The 15,796-nt window shown below is 40.9% G+C and overlaps 1 protein-coding gene across 2 annotated transcripts in view; it reads right to left on the reverse strand.

Moving 5' to 3' along the window:
• Positions 1-15,796, reverse strand: part of LOC146810319 (ATP-binding cassette sub-family A member 9-like) — a 1,478,308-nt gene that overhangs the window by 481,241 nt on the left and 981,271 nt on the right. For both annotated transcript variants that reach the window (XM_085617315.1, XM_085617314.1), the window contains one exon: positions 9,824-9,994. In XM_085617315.1, the coding sequence (XP_085473441.1) occupies positions 9,824-9,994 (171 nt within the window). The remainder of the gene's footprint in view (positions 1-9,823; positions 9,995-15,796) is intronic.

Consider the following 15,796-nt stretch of genomic DNA (forward strand, 5'->3'; position numbering starts at 1 on the left):
CTTTGAGTGCAAATCCTGTACTATCACATGTTAGATAATAGAATGTGAACTGTTACACACTTTCAATATATTACACAAAGCACAGTAATTCATAATGATCATTTAACCCCCCAGGAATCACTGTACCTAAAAACTTGATCCAGTATGTTTCCCTACGTGCTAAAGCAGTATTGATGTCAATCCCTGACGTTATATGAATACTTTCTAAGATCGTGAATCTTAACTGGGGAATAGCATGTGCTGCGTTAACCCAGTGAGCTGCTAAGGAGGAATTCATGTTCTTGTTACGAATCCTGCTTTTGTGTTCTACCACCCGTGTTTTAATTTTTCGGCTAGTTCTCCCTACGTACACTAGCCCACACGGGCACTTGATAGCATTGATTACCCTCTCTGTGTTACAATCAGATGTGTGGTGGAGTTTTATCTTTTGACCAGTTCGAGGGTGGGTAAAGGTATCTCTCTGGATTACATTGCCACATTGCCCACAGTTATAGCACTTCTTCATACCTTTATAGTGTGGTCTTGTAGTACTGTCACGTCTTTTCAAGAGTTCTCTTAAGTTTTTAGATCTAGTGTGTGCAAATAGTGGTGGATCTTGAAATAATCCTACAAAATCACTTTCCTGTTCAATAATGTCCCACTGTTTTCTTATAATAGTTTTGATTTGTGATGCTTGAGCAGAATATTTCAAAACGAGAACCTCTCATTTTTGGGGATTTTTCTTAGTTGGCATTAACAGATCCTCACGTTTTTTTAAAGCCACAGTACGCTCTGCTTCCATGAGCTTGTCTTCCGGATAACCTCTCGCTTTGTATCTTTCCAATTGATCCTTTATAGAGATGTGGCATCTGCAGTCATCTGAAGTTATGCTCTTGATTCTTTTCAGTTGGGAAACAGGCAGATGTTTCTTCAAGGAGTATGGATGTGCACTTGTATAGTGCAGTGCATTATTGACATCTGTGGACTTTCTGTATACTGTCGTTTCTAGACCTAAAGTAGACTTGTGAATCTCAATATCCAAAAAAGTGAATCTTCTCTAATTGGATGTTATGCGTAAATTGTATTCTTGGGTTGCAGAGATTTAATTCTGTGATGCATTCCTCCAGGAGATTTTTTTAACCCTTCCATACTACCAGTATATCATCGATATACCGTAGAAAGATAACCGTATTCTCACGCCATCTGGGATTGCGCAGAATGTATTGGTGCTCAAAATAGACCATAAAGGTATTCACATATGATGGGGCTCCGGGAAAGCCCATTGATGTGCCCGTGATCTGCAAATAAAAGGTGTCATTCCACGTGAAGTAACTGTGATATAACGAAAAGTGTAACAGTTCCAAAAGAAAACTGCTTTTGTCTTTTGTCATGGATGATTGCAATAGTCTCCATTCTACCGCCTCCAGTCCTTCATCGTGGGCTATAGATGTATAAATGTATAAAGAGCGACCACGTCAATGGTACATAACAAGATGTCTTCATGGAAATGATGTTTGGCAGCTTCCAGTTTTAACAGACAGTCTGTGGTGTCCTTAATATACGTCTCCCAAGACTGTACTAGAGGTTGCAGGTGATGGTCTAAATAATGTCCTATGGGTTCATGAATTGACCCACAACCAGCTACTATGGGTCTAAAACCTGTCCTTATGCATCCTGGGAAGCATATATATGTGGGGAAGCCTTGATGTTGGGTTAAATAAGAATTTCTTTGTGTTTTCCTCAATGTTACCATTGTCCACTCCTTTTTGTAGGATGCAACTCAATACTTCCAAGAATTTTCTCATGGGATCATGATCCATTTGAATGTAAGTATCCGTGTTCTTTACGTGTTCATTAACGCTGCGTATGTAGTAATCGGTATCGAGGACCACCAGGGCTCTCCCTTTATCAGCAGGCCTGGCAAGTGGGTGCACTTGCCAGGTCAACATGGCAGTACTAGACTGCACACAGCACTTCAATGGCAGGCCTGACTTATGTTACAGGCTGCTTATGTGGGTGGCACAATCAGTGCTGCAGGCCGACTAGCAGCATTTGATTTACAGACCCTGGGCACACACACTGCACTGTACTAGGGACTGACTAGTAAATCAAACATGCCAATCATGGAATCACCAATCCATAACAACAAATAATCACCAGTCCATAACAATAATTTACAGGGAGCACTTGCACTTTGGCACTGAACAACAGTGGCAAAGTGCCCAAAGTATCTAGAACAGCAAAAAAGAAGCCCAACACACAGCAACATAACAGGAGGCAAAGGCAAAGTTACAGGGGAAATCCATGCTAATGGTGCCAGGTCTAACATGGATCAATAGCCTTGATACAGTGAAAAACAAGTTTAGGAGTTTTTCCCTGTCAGGACATATAAAACTTAAGTACGCAGGTCCTACTTTTTACATAATTAATAACACATAAGGTACGCCTGGGTGAGTGTGCAATGAAGGTAAGGAGGAAGAGAATAGGAAGAGATGTAATGTCAGAGAGAGCATGAAGGAGAAATCCTTTCAGGACGAGAACCCTCACTCATCCTTCTATTGACCAAACGTTAGATATCGCAAAAAGTATCGAAGTTTCACTTGAGGATTCTAATCAATTAGAGCATGACAAATCAGTAAAGTTAGCAGCTAAATGTTCTCAAGTTAATCCACACAATAACCACACACATTCAACTTCTTTTAGTAGACAATCTGTATCAAAACAAATTAGTTTTGGAACAAAAAGAGGCAGCAAAAAATTTGCCAAATTTTATGAACTGACCTGCAACAACCCAAGAATGTTGGAAATGTTTGGAAAGCATGTAGAGGTGGAAATAAATGAGTAGGAATAAGAAGTGAATCTGTCGATGATGAGTGCGACGTGCAACAAAATGCAACAAAGTAGAAGAGTTAGTACTCTCTGTGGACTGTATTGAAATTGGAAGTTCACATGGCAAAAAGTTCAGTTATCTGGATATTCCTATATTGATAAAGGCATTTTAATGTCATTATTGTTTGATTCAGGGGCAAAGGTTATGATCATTTCTTTTGATAAATACAAGGAATTTTGGGTAGACTAAGGCCTTCTTCTACCTCATGTTATCACTTCAGCACTTGAGGGTAGCAGAATTGACTTGGTTGGTTATTTTTGGGCAAACCTGTCTTTTGAAACTAAAACCAATAAGGGTAAAGTATGTGTGGCCCACAAAAGAATGAAGGAATTAATGTATAGGGCAGGTGGCATCAGCAGGCAGATTTTAATTTGGTGATCAGACCTTGATCTAAACATTCAGTAACAGGTTTTTCAGCAAAAAGTGGGCAAAATCAAACATTTTGTGCATAAGATAAAAGTCAAAGAAGGTGTTACTCCGGTAAAACACAATTTATGAAATGTACCTCAGTGTGAGGGGTGACCTTTCTACCATCTTAAAGAAAATGCAAAGTGATAGATTGATAGAGCCTGTTGATGACACTTTGTGGTTTTCTCCAATTGTTTTGGCAAAAAAAATCCAGAGAGTTAAGGATATGCATTGATTTGAGATAAGTGAATAATGCGTTTGTTACACCAGATGGTATATTCTAGTTTTGCTGCATGCCATTTGGACTGGCCTCAGCTGCTTCTGTATTTCAGAAGGTCATGACTAGGATGTTTGAGAATCTGTCCAATGTGGTTGTGTTTCAAGACAATATTTTAAATTTTGGCGAGACCAGAGAGAAACACAATGAGTGTGTGGAGAAAGTTTTGTCAATTTTAGAACTCAATAGAGTCACTATTCATGAAGACAAATGTATATTTGGGGTAAATGAAATAGAGTATTTAGGATAGGTGTTAACATCTGATTGTGTCAAACTTAAACCATGTATCATTGATGGTATTCTCAAAGCTCCTCACCCTACTAGTAGAGAACAGTTATAACCTTTGCTAGGTCTTTGTGAATTTGAATCAAAATTTATTATGGAGTTTGGAGGAATGACTAAATGCTTTGGGTTTCTTCTAAAAAAAAGAACTCTAATTTTGAGTGGTCCACCACATGCTAGCAAGGTTTTGAGAGCATTACATGAAGCATAGTAGCAGCTCCATTCTTATAAACTTATGTTGAAGGGAGAGAGACATTTATAACTGTAGATGCCAGTGATTACAGTGTGGGTGCAGTCCTATCACAGTTGAATGGTAACAAGGAAGTAACCTTAGGTTTCCCTTCTAGGGGAATAAAAGATGTAGACACAAGGTACTTTGGGATAGAAAAAGAAATGTCATATGATTGGCAGTTGAGAAATTGAAGTTGTACCTCTTGGGCATAGAATTCTGCATAACAACAGACCACAGGTTGATATTTTATCAGGCAGGAAAATTAAAAAAGTAACAAGAAGATTGTCTAGGTTGTTAATTGAACATGAAATTCCTTGAAAAAACAAGAGACATGAGGTGTTTGGCAAAACGGGGATAGTTTGTTTAATGAAATATTGTGGTCAGCAGATCAGTAAAAGCATACAGTTTACAATTGATCTGAGCTATTCCTTTATACAGTTCATTGTATGCCAAACACGGTTTTGCTGATAATTGTATGGTAAGGAATGTAAGTTGCTGTCTTTGGAGTAAAAAATGAATTGTCCAATTGATAAACCAGGTGAGCCTCGACCTTGTGTGGACACAATGTGTCCAGTGGGTAATGTATCCAGATGTACGGCATGGGGAGCGTGTGGTTGTTGTGTGTGCCCTGATTGACTATATGTTCCTAACTTATGTGGTATCTGAATTTATGGTAACTTCAGGAGCACGAGCACCATGTGTGCTTTATTGGAGCCAATCTCCCTCAGCCAATGTGGTATTGATGTTCCTATCTGTGGGAATGATCTGGGATTTCTCGTTCGTGCTTTTGTTTGCCGGCTATGTGTTACTCCTACCTGGGACCCAATCTGTGATTTCAAACCTAGGTCTCAGCGCCTGCCTGACTCCGTATTTTCAAATCAGGATTGATGTGGAGTTCACAACGGGCATATTAGTTCATAAAGAATCTATCTCATTTTCATAAATGAATTTATAATTGTTCATCTCACCATCAACTTTTTACATATTAACAAGGTTAACAGGCAAATTGTTAGAATTTAACTTCTATGTAGTTCAAAATGCAGGTTGTAAAAATGCCAGAGCAGACTTTTTGTCTTGGCTATCAGTGGATGATGATTCTGTTTATATAAAAGATCATAAGGAGATTAAGTAATGCATCATAGCTAAGGTTGAGGATGTGGTCGTGTGTCTGGATATGGAGACATGGCATACTCAGTTGAAAGATTATGTTATTTTAAGTCAGATCATACAGTTTGTGAAAATTGGATGACCAAGAGACAAAGGGTTGGAAGTTCCTTTTCAACATTATAACAAAGTGCTAAATGAATTTTGTTTGAAAGGAGAATTGTTGGTGAGATGGGACAGAATGATACCTCCGGAAATGTTTCACCAAAGAATTTCGGAAACAGCTCATGTTGGTCACTTAGAGAGGACTGCTACCAAACGTAGAGTGGGAAATGAATTCTGGTAGCCTTGTATTGATGGAATTGTGGAGAAATTGGTGAAGACATGTGTACAATGTTGTTGCCGAGACAGACATTTAGTCACTGCTGTGCCTGACTTAAGTCTGGTCCTGTCTCCTAAAGAGGTCTGGTAAAGGATTGCTGTTGATTTCCGAGGACCGTTTCATGTGTTGCCCCGCAATATGATATATTTTGTGGTAATGATTGATCATATTCCCAGGTGGGGAGAAGTATGTGGGGTGGCAGAACTCAATACCAAAATTGTAATACGATTTTCCGATTAAGTATTTACCAGAGAGGGTGATCCAGAAGAGATATTAACAGACAATGGCATACAATTTGCGTCTTCAACTATGACCGAATTTTTGAAAATGTATGGTATTAAACATCTACACATGCAATTTTATTACCCGTAGGCTAATGGCAAAGCTGAGAAATCTAATAGGGTGTTCTAAAAAGGAATGTGAAGCTGCTGTTAGAGATCTGTTTTGGGCTTACAGATCTACTCCCCATACTGCCACAGGAAAAGTTCCATATGAACTTATGAGGGGAAGGGAGGTTGTTTAATCTTTATGCCCCTTTTGGAGGATGGAAATGAAAAGTCAAGGTTGTGACATCACTGATGCTAATGGAAAAGCTAAACAAAATGAGTGATGATTTCAGCCTTGCCAGATTTCAAAGAAGCAAGAAACTCAAGGGGCTCTCCAACAGGAAAACTAAATTTGAAATAGGTGATCTAGTACGTATCAAAGAACCAATTCTAAAAAAAATGATCTGCAAAATGTACAGATTCTGTTAGTGGCATTGAAGTTAGAGGAAATGCTGTACGATTTCCATATGGTCAATGGTGGAATATAGGAAGAATAACTAAAATTGACAAACATTATGTTGTGGGGTTTGATTCTAGAGCTGAAAGAGACAGCAGTTCTGCCAATAACTGTCATTTGTCTATGATGAAAAATGATCAAGATTCTGTAGTAAAAATAAGCCCTAGAGCGAAGGGATTATCCAGAAGATATTTAAACTGAACTAGAAATGTTGAACTAATTAGATATCTCTGCATTGTTTATAGAAATAGGTACACTGAATATATAAACTATTTTTTGTTTATATTGTGAAGAAAAACATTATTGAATGATGTGTTTTTTTACCTTTATGTTTCATTTTATTCTTTTTATTTCAGTATTTATTTAATCTTTCAAAAATAAAAGAATAGATGTCTGGTATCCTGATGTATTGTAATGTTCACCATTTGCATTGTATGTCTCATGTCTTCTCTTTTTATTGATGTATGATGTATTAAGTCATTGTTATTTAATTGGTCAAGCATTCATTCTCTATTGGAATTATTGTGTGCTTTGGTTTGAATGTATATTCAGTTGGAGAAAAACTCTGGGCCCTTGTGTACCGTGGAAGCTGTGTCTTATTATCTTCCAAATAAACATCTATGAAATTACTTGGATGGAAGTCTTCCTCTACACTACACTACCTGAGGGTGACTTATAAGTATTCAAAATCAAGATTTTCAGCCTGGCAACAGGCTTATTTTTCAGGTTGAATTAGCAATTTAAAACTGTGGTACAGGCTGCAGTCGCAAGCCTAAGGCATGTTCTACAGTGCTACCTTAGTGGGTGGCACGATGTGTGGTGCAGCCCATTGCTAGCATTTAATGTATAGGCCCTGGCTACATGTACTACCATAAACTAGAAACATATAAGTAAATTAAATGTGCCAATTAGGTGCATGGCCATTTTACCATGGTTAAGGGATAAAACGCAAGCACAGTGCCACTGGTTAGCAGGGGTAAAGTGTGCAGAGTCCTCATGCCAAAAAAAGAACGGTTCCAGCAATGACAGGGTAGTGAAGGTAAAATGTCTGGAGGAATACCGTGCCAAAGATGTCAGGTCTAACACCAGCAATTTCTGAGAATCAGACAAGGGGCTCTAAAAGCTGCATTTTGCAGTTGCCCTTTAGAAAATGAGAGAATTGATTTTAACATTGTAATTTGGCTATTGAGAAAGTCACGCTATGCAGTAACTTTTCTCTAAATGCACTAGAGACCTTGCGAATTTCTTAATCGTTGGAAAACAACTCCATGTTCAGATGGGTTGACCTGTAATAAACATTGTCATTGTTATTTTGCAATGAACTTATAGTTCATAAATTTATTTTTGGACTAAAGGGGCCTTCTAAAAGAGAGAATGTAAATATTGTAAATTGAGGTCACCCTTTAGTGATTTCCAAGACTGAAACAAAGAAGTCTGATAATCAGAGTAGAGTGGTTCCACATCGTAAAAATAGCAATGTGACTTGTTGAAATTGACTTGCCATTTGAGGCATTTGCTTTGTGTACTGTCTTTACTCTGAATGTATTAGTGACTTCTTGTATTAAGTCCCCTAAATTCATTTGAACCTGAATTTCTGTAGCAGAAATTCAAAATGGAGATGCTGTAGCTTTAGAATAGAATTCAGTTCCTTACAGTAGCTCAACTGCAAACTCAGGATAAGCAATTCAGTGGGCTGAGAGCATGGCTCCTGCTTCTACCAGAGAAACCGAGAAGAAGACAAGGTACCAAAGGTTTTAAAGAGAAAATCTGTCAAAGGAGAATGATCAGTTCAAGGTGTGTTAAAAATATGGTTTGAATAAACATAATAAGAAATGATCAAAACCATGCAACCTGCTGAATGTGCCTTAGAGACCTGCCACTCATCAAAGCCAAAACAAAACATCAGAGAGGTCTGGATGAACAGCACTCAGAAAGACTGGGTAGGACAGTACACTGGACCTCTAAATGCAATCGGGTCCAAGGACACCAAAGCTGAAAAATCAGGAGGGTTGTTAAAAAGTGATCAGTGAAAGTATAAACTTTCACTATTCACTATGATAATTTGAGTCGCTAGAACTTAGCTGGCTCAAATGTGCTTGATGGCCATTTTAGCTTATACAATATCTACCCCTCCAAATGTGTCAAAGTTCAACCTCAGTCAACCGAACTTTGACACCCCAATAATAAAATTAGTGAAAGAAAATCTATGTCATAAATTGGCCCTCACACATTGCAAGTGTAATGTCAGAGATAAAAATGTACTTGATCAGAACATCAGAATAAAGAATGACCATCATTTTTGAGGAGATTCCAGATGCCTCTTTCACTTTGCAAAGTTGTGCTTCACCAAGTATGTGCAGATTTTAAAACTTCATAAACTTAAGAAAGTATAAAATTATAAATAGCTTTGTAGATGTCTCTGTGCATGTCACAGAAGGGGAACACTCCCTGCTTCTTTTTGGAAGCGGAGCAGTTAAAGCTGTTTGTAGAAGCAAAGCGAATGTGGACCACTGACAGTTTGAGCCTAACAAATGGTATGGTTTACCCTTGCCCCCTTTAAGCACTCTTTTCACATTCTGAAAACAATTTCAGTCTAATTTTTATGGAATATTGACTAAGGAATATGGCTCTCCCAGTAAGGTTTTGACCAGAGTGTTGGAGTGATAGGGCTCACAGATATTTGCAACAACCCAAGTCATCACCCAGGTGGGAAAGCCCTCTAAAACAAGGAGTAATGCCAGTTGACTCCCTCCATGGCTTCTTCCAGAGGAAAGAGCTTCTTTGCAGTAAAATCCGGCATTAGGGATGATCATTTTCAATTCTGCTGCAGGTAGGTAATGGTGCTGATGACACAAGGGATTAAAAGCTAGGCTCCATGAAGGGCACCACAAGAGTAACTAAACACTAGTCAGTAATAGGACGTCTTCTTCTCAGAAGCCAGGTCTAAAAAATACCTTATTCATTTGCATCAAAAACAATACAAGCTCCATTACCAGCCATACACAGGGAAGAAGCAGTAGCTATTCTTTGTGGCTCCAAGGAAGGTGTTCAACCAGAGGAGAACATCTTCCTAGCACACAACAGTGTTGGTGTAAAAAGAGGAAGAGTCTCCCACACTTCTTTTTCAGAATTACCCGAGAGAAATGTCTACAAAAAGGCCACACAGTCTGTGTAGCTCCCCTTCAAATATCAACCATTCAGCTGCCAATCAGAATATACTGATTTTAGAGTGGCTCTGCTGGTTTACAACTGCATCTTAATGAAGTAGGGCTTTCATCTTAGAGGGTAGTTATGTTATATCATGTTTTTTTACACAAAAAGTTTTGCCTGGCCTCCGTTCAGATATCAGATTGTGACAGCAAACTGCATATGAACACATTTGATCATATTTACAAAAGGTTTTCTTTTCATACTAAATGAGTAGGGCTGTTTGGTTCAGCGCAATAATAATGGAGAGTGTTCTCTGCGGTACTCCATTGTAATTACCATCATAGCCCATCCTTGTGCTGTCAGTGAAATCATAGGGTTACATATTCGCAGGATGCAGATCATTATCATGAGAAGGAGCCACAATAACGGTATGTCAACTGTGGCCTGCCCACACCAATATGCTGAAGGGATGAGGCCAGAGAGCCGTAGCTGGGACAGGGCTTTGACCTGGAAAAAAAGAGATACAACGCCAGTCAGCAAGACCCAGACAACACAAAGATATTTAACAAAAGTTAAAACTAATATAATCAAAGGAATCTTTAGAGCTTGCTAGCATATGTTTCAATCTTAAATAAATGAAATCACAAGGGATCTTTCATGTGGGAGACAATCCTTGTACTATGTAATTTTCAAAATCAAGTTTAAGTTAGAATCAGTGAGTATTTAGCAACATTTTTGTTATTTTTGTTTTGTTCGTTCGTTAAGTCTTTATTTCGATTAAAATAATCATAAAAGACAGTTCATACAAAAAAGCTAAAAAGGGACTTTTTGGATAAAAACACAATGCCATATAAACAATCAAAACAAAATGTGAAATCAGAAATTAGTACAATATATATATATCAAATAAAAATAATCAGCAACTGAGAACCACTATAAAACCATGTAAATACAATAATACAGTATAAAACCAGTTGATCATATAGCTAAAAATTAATTAATTAGTAATGCCGTACTGGAGTGATATCACATTGTTATGGCTACAGCTAGGCCTGCATTTCTCCTAGTTTTTTGCAGCGAATAAACCATGCCCATCTCAGGAATTTCGCCAAAGCTTCAACTATAGGAGCGTCAGTGGATGTCCGCAAAATCCTTAATGCCACCAATGCCGATCTAGTACCCACGTTCGTACAAATTGGTTTGAGCCATTTAAGCCTGGGGTATTTATAAGCCGGGCACGCCAACAGAAAATGGGATATGGATTCCAACGAAGCTGGGCAGATAGGACAATGCTCAGACCCATTCGACCGCCATTTAGAAGTAAAGGCGTTGATTGGGAGAGAGCCAACCTTAAACTGATGGTATAGTTTTCTGTCCACCCGTCTAGAAATAATATCCCAGTATGCTTCAAACACAAAATCCTGTTTATGCATCAGATAGTCCGAGGATAGGGTGGGCCTAATGGAAGAAAAAAAATATTTATTCTTGACCATATCCCAATAGGCGGCCTTGAATTCCCTCTTAGATGGAAATGGATTTTCATAGGGGTGCGTCCACAGGCCACTGATCCCCATCCCACACAGGGAGTTTTTTACATCCTGTAACCATTTGATCTTCCCCGTACAGCCAACCCCCCTGAAATCCATGTGGGATTTCGCATATTGAGAAAGCTCAGGGGTAACCCAAAGTCGTCGCCAAAACGCTATTGGTCTAAAAAGAGCTAAATCCTCGATTCGAAGGCAACCCAGATCCAAAAAAAGGGGCAATTGTGGAGTGGATTGCGGGAGACTCATAATAGCTCTGGCAAATTTATTCTGGGCTTGTGCCAAAGAGGAAATGTTCTCAAAACCCCATAGTTCCGCTCCATATAGAATTGAGGTAACAACCTTGGTATTATATAGCTTTTAAACAGGGGCCATAGGCTTGGTAAATGAAAGCTTGTGTTCTTTAACAAGGGCTCCTGCCAGCTGAGCGTGTTTCAAAGCTAAAAGATCAATGTGTGGTTTAGTTTCTTACCCAGAGTAATCCCCAGGTATGCAAATGCTTCTGTCTGTTCCAAAGGGGCATTGTTCATAAATACAATGCTTTGAATGGTCTTATGATGGTGAAAGACCATAAACTTGGTCTTGTCCACATTAACCACAAGCCCATGGTCGGGGCAGAACTCCTCGAACCAGGACAATGCAGCCTGCAGTCCCTTCTGTGTCTTAGATAGGATCAGGGTATCGTCCGCGATCATGAGCAATGGCATCCTAAGCCCCCCCAAGCTAGGGGCATCTGTGTGGTATGTGGAATAGTATTGGACCACCCTGTTGATAAACAGGGAGAACAGTGTCGGCGCCAGGACGCATTCTTGGCGCACACCCTTTAGGACAGGGAAACTAGCTGTGATCTCGCCCTTAGAGCCCCACCACACCTGGGTGTAGTTCAAATTATGCAACTTAATTATCTAGGCTAATAGCTCCTGAGGCATCCCTACTTCCAAAAAAGCGTGCCACATTTTATTAGGTGGCACCAAATCAAAAGTAGACTTAAGATCAATAAAGGCTGCGTATAGGGACCCTCCTCCTATAATAACTACCTTCCAGTAAATGATAATAAACCTAAAAACCTGGTCAATGGTGCTGGTAAAAGGGCGAAAGCCTGCCTGCAAAGGTGACAAAATCTAATTTCCCTCAATCCACACTTGGATTCAACTAAGGACCAATCTGGCGATTATTTTCTGCATAGAGTCAATAAGGCTAATCGGCCTGTATTGGCAGGAGATGAGCGATCACCCTTTTTATATATCGGTAATATAATGGCTCCAGACCAGGTATCGGGGAGAGGTGCACCACTGGCTATGGCATTGGCTATAATTGTGATGTATTTGACCCAATTCTATTTGTCATACTGGAACAAGTCAGCCGGTTTACAGTCCGGACCAGGAGCCCTCCCTTTGGGCAACAGAGAGAGGACCTTCTCAACCTCGAGGTTGTCAAACAATAAGGTGTTAGACGTTAAACCTGGTAGTGGATAAGTATCAACAGTATTTACAATGGAGAATTGGGCTTTAGAAACTCAAGTCTGGCGCTACATGGTTCACCGGTATGTGTGGTGTCCCATTACTGCCCCGCTTGACTAACTGCCAAAATTTAGTCATGTCTCTCTCTCGAGACTAGCATCAAGTAGGTCGAGTAGGTCAAGTAGGTCGAGCCAGAGTTTTTCGTCCCAATCCTTCTTAGCTGCTTTTTGAACTGCTTTATACCTGGACCTAGCCAAACTTACCTTGCCCATATTTTTAGATCTAATAGCTTTTGTTAACTCCCGATATGACTCTCTACAAAGCTTATTGTACCAGGTAGCCATCTTGACGCTTGAATTACTTTTCCTAGAGTTACATTTGATAAAAAATAGTTTTAGACTAGTGAATAGCTCCCTATGTACGATCGGAGCAATACGATTCATGACCTCCTGAGAGTGACAACTATTAAGAATAGCAACCGAATGACCAACCATAGACTTCATCTCTTCAAGATCCCCCTCTCTTTCGATAAGCCTGGCCCATCTAACTCTTCTTTCATCATTCGTTACAGCTGCTTCCACTAAGTTGTGTGCCTCAGCCATATTAGGATTGACTATTAAGCTTGGTGCCAATAAAGATAGTACTAGTGGGTCATGATCACTTTCGGCCCGCTCAACGACCGTCATATCATATGAGTGCACCCAAAAATCGACACTAACAAGGATGTAATCTATCCTGCTTGATTTTAGGCTGTTGTTATAAGTATGTGCACCCGTCCGATCCGACTGGCTCCTTCCATTTGCTGCCCTTACTCCCTTCTCCAGACACATCCCCTTGAGCTGCAGAGCAGCTTCAGTCCATTTTTTTTATTGGTCTGAGATCTAAGGAGGGGATCTTCCATGGAGAGTCCTCTTCGGAGGTTAGATTACCAACCTCAAAACCAAGGGGTTCAAAACAATAATTAAAATCCCCCGCTATGATCAAATAGTGCCCTACTTTCCAACTGTCCAGAAACCCATCAAGGATTTCAACAGTCTCAGATCACCTGGCCCCCGGCTGACCTCTTGCATAGATGTTGATTAGCAGAATATCCCTATCATGACCCGAGCATAAACAAAGGGCCAAGATATCTGGGATGTCAATATATACTTCCTTAACAGTGTAGCTCGCTTGTTGTCTCAGCCAGCATGTTAGACCGCCCGAAAGCCTCCCCTTACGCCCCCCTAGTGCTGGTTTAAAAAAATTAAGAAACCCAGGGTGGTGGACTTGGTCCATGGCCCATGTCTCCTGAAATACCCAGATATCATGCTGATCGATGAAAGTTGACCAGTCATTGGATTCAGTTTTGGGCAAAAGCCCCGCGATGTTCCAAGAGCCCAATGGAAACCCCACAACCCCGGCTGCCTGTATAGACCGTAATACAGGCCTATCAAAAAGATCTCTAGTTGGGGAACCTTGTTCGAATCCCCCGTACCCCTCAATTGGGCTTGCTGTAATTATTACAGGCCCCCCATCGCAGCCGAGTCAGTCATTACAATCCAGAGTAGAAAGGGCATCAAATCGATTACTCACGGGGACTAAGTGTTCAGACAACCCGTGTGTTTGAAGAGTCCCTCTCGTATTGGCATCACTAGGTTCAGTGATGGATTGATAGAAGAAACCCAATGGTAATACAGAAATGGAATCCCTTACAGCGCGATTCCCTGCCCTCAACAAGATGTATTGAACCAAGCTAGGTGATCTAAAACTCAAGACCACACAATCCCCCCTAAACATTTTCTGGAACTTCCCCACCCAAGGAACCCTGCGCACCATTTTGAATTCTGTAAACAGGGCTGTTGTTAGCCCAGTTCTTGTACTGAGAAAGTGTAGGGCCTTATTGCGTAAGGTAAACCAATGTTCCCTTGCCTGAGGTCCAAGCTCCGGGACATTCCCCAAAACAACAGTATAAGGGGTGGGTTCCGGTGGTAGGTGTAGAGAGGTTGGGGGTGGAGTGTCTCTGCTAACGATTGATGGAATGATTGCAAACTACCCAATCTCTGAGCCTGAGGGGCTGGGGGGACACCATGTGGACCAGGACCACCTACAATTGGGGGGTTTGATTGATTATTAGCCGGGGCTTCAAAAGGAATATTAGGTATAGTATTTACAAGCCACTCACTTTGCTGACACCCCCCCAGTCGGTTGTGGTCCACCCGCCCATCACCTGGTTGGACATTATGGCCTGGTAATATGGTGTGGTTGGATGGGGGAATTCTAAGGAGCCCTTGCTCTATTTTAGTGAGTCTGTCTTCAATTGAAGCCAGTTTCAGCAACATGGGGTCAATTAGAGAAGAAATTTTCTGCAGTAGCTCTTTGCTCTGATCTTCCTTCCTGCAGTATTCTGGGTCAGGAATATCGTCAACAACGGAACAATCACTAGGGAGTTGCTGGCACACCCCAGCCCCCTTAATAGGAGCCTTCCGAATTATACCCCCTGTCTGATAAGATTTTGTTTTAACTAGGGCACAGGCTTTCTTTTTCTTTGGTGGCGGTTCTCCCCCTACACCAACCACCCCCAGCTTAGATTGTTTAGCTTTCTGACCCCTAGTGGTAACAGGAGAGGCTATATAAGAATTATCTGGACTAACTGGGGTGGGATCAGGGGGCACCGATGAGAAAGTGTAGGGCCTTATTGCGTAAGGTAGACCAATGTTCCCTTGCCTGAGGTCCAAGCTCCGGGACATTCCCCAAAACAACAGTATAAGGGGTGGGCTCCGGTGGTAGGTGTAGAGAGGTTGGGGGGTGGAGTGTCTCTGCTAACGATTGATGGAATTATTGCAAACTACCCAATCTCTGAGCCTGAGGGGCTGGGGGGACACCATGTGGACCAGGACCACCTACAATTGGGGGGTTTGATTGATTATTAGCCGGGGCTTCAAAAGGAAGATTAGGTATAGTATTTACAAGCCACTCACTTTGCTGACACCCCCCCCAGTCGGTTGTGGTCCACCCGCCCATCACCTGGTTGGACATTATGGCCTGGTAATATGGTGTGGTTGGATGGGGGAATTCTGAGGAGCCCTTGCTCTATTTTAGTGAGTCTGTCTTCAATTGAAGCCAGTTTCAGCAACATGGGGTCAATTAGAGAAGAAATTTTCTGCAGTAGCTCTTTGCTCTGCTCTTCCTTCCTGCAGTATTCTGGGTCAGGATTGGAATATCGTCAACAATGGAACAATCACTAGGGAGTTGCTGGGACACCCCAGCCCCCTTAATAGGAGCCTTCCGAGTTATACCCCCTGTCTGATAAGATTTTGTTTTAACTA

This window comes from Triturus cristatus, chromosome 7, assembly GCF_964204655.1.
Source record: "Triturus cristatus chromosome 7, aTriCri1.1, whole genome shotgun sequence".
NCBI classification, from domain to species: Eukaryota; Metazoa; Chordata; class Amphibia; order Caudata; family Salamandridae; genus Triturus; species Triturus cristatus.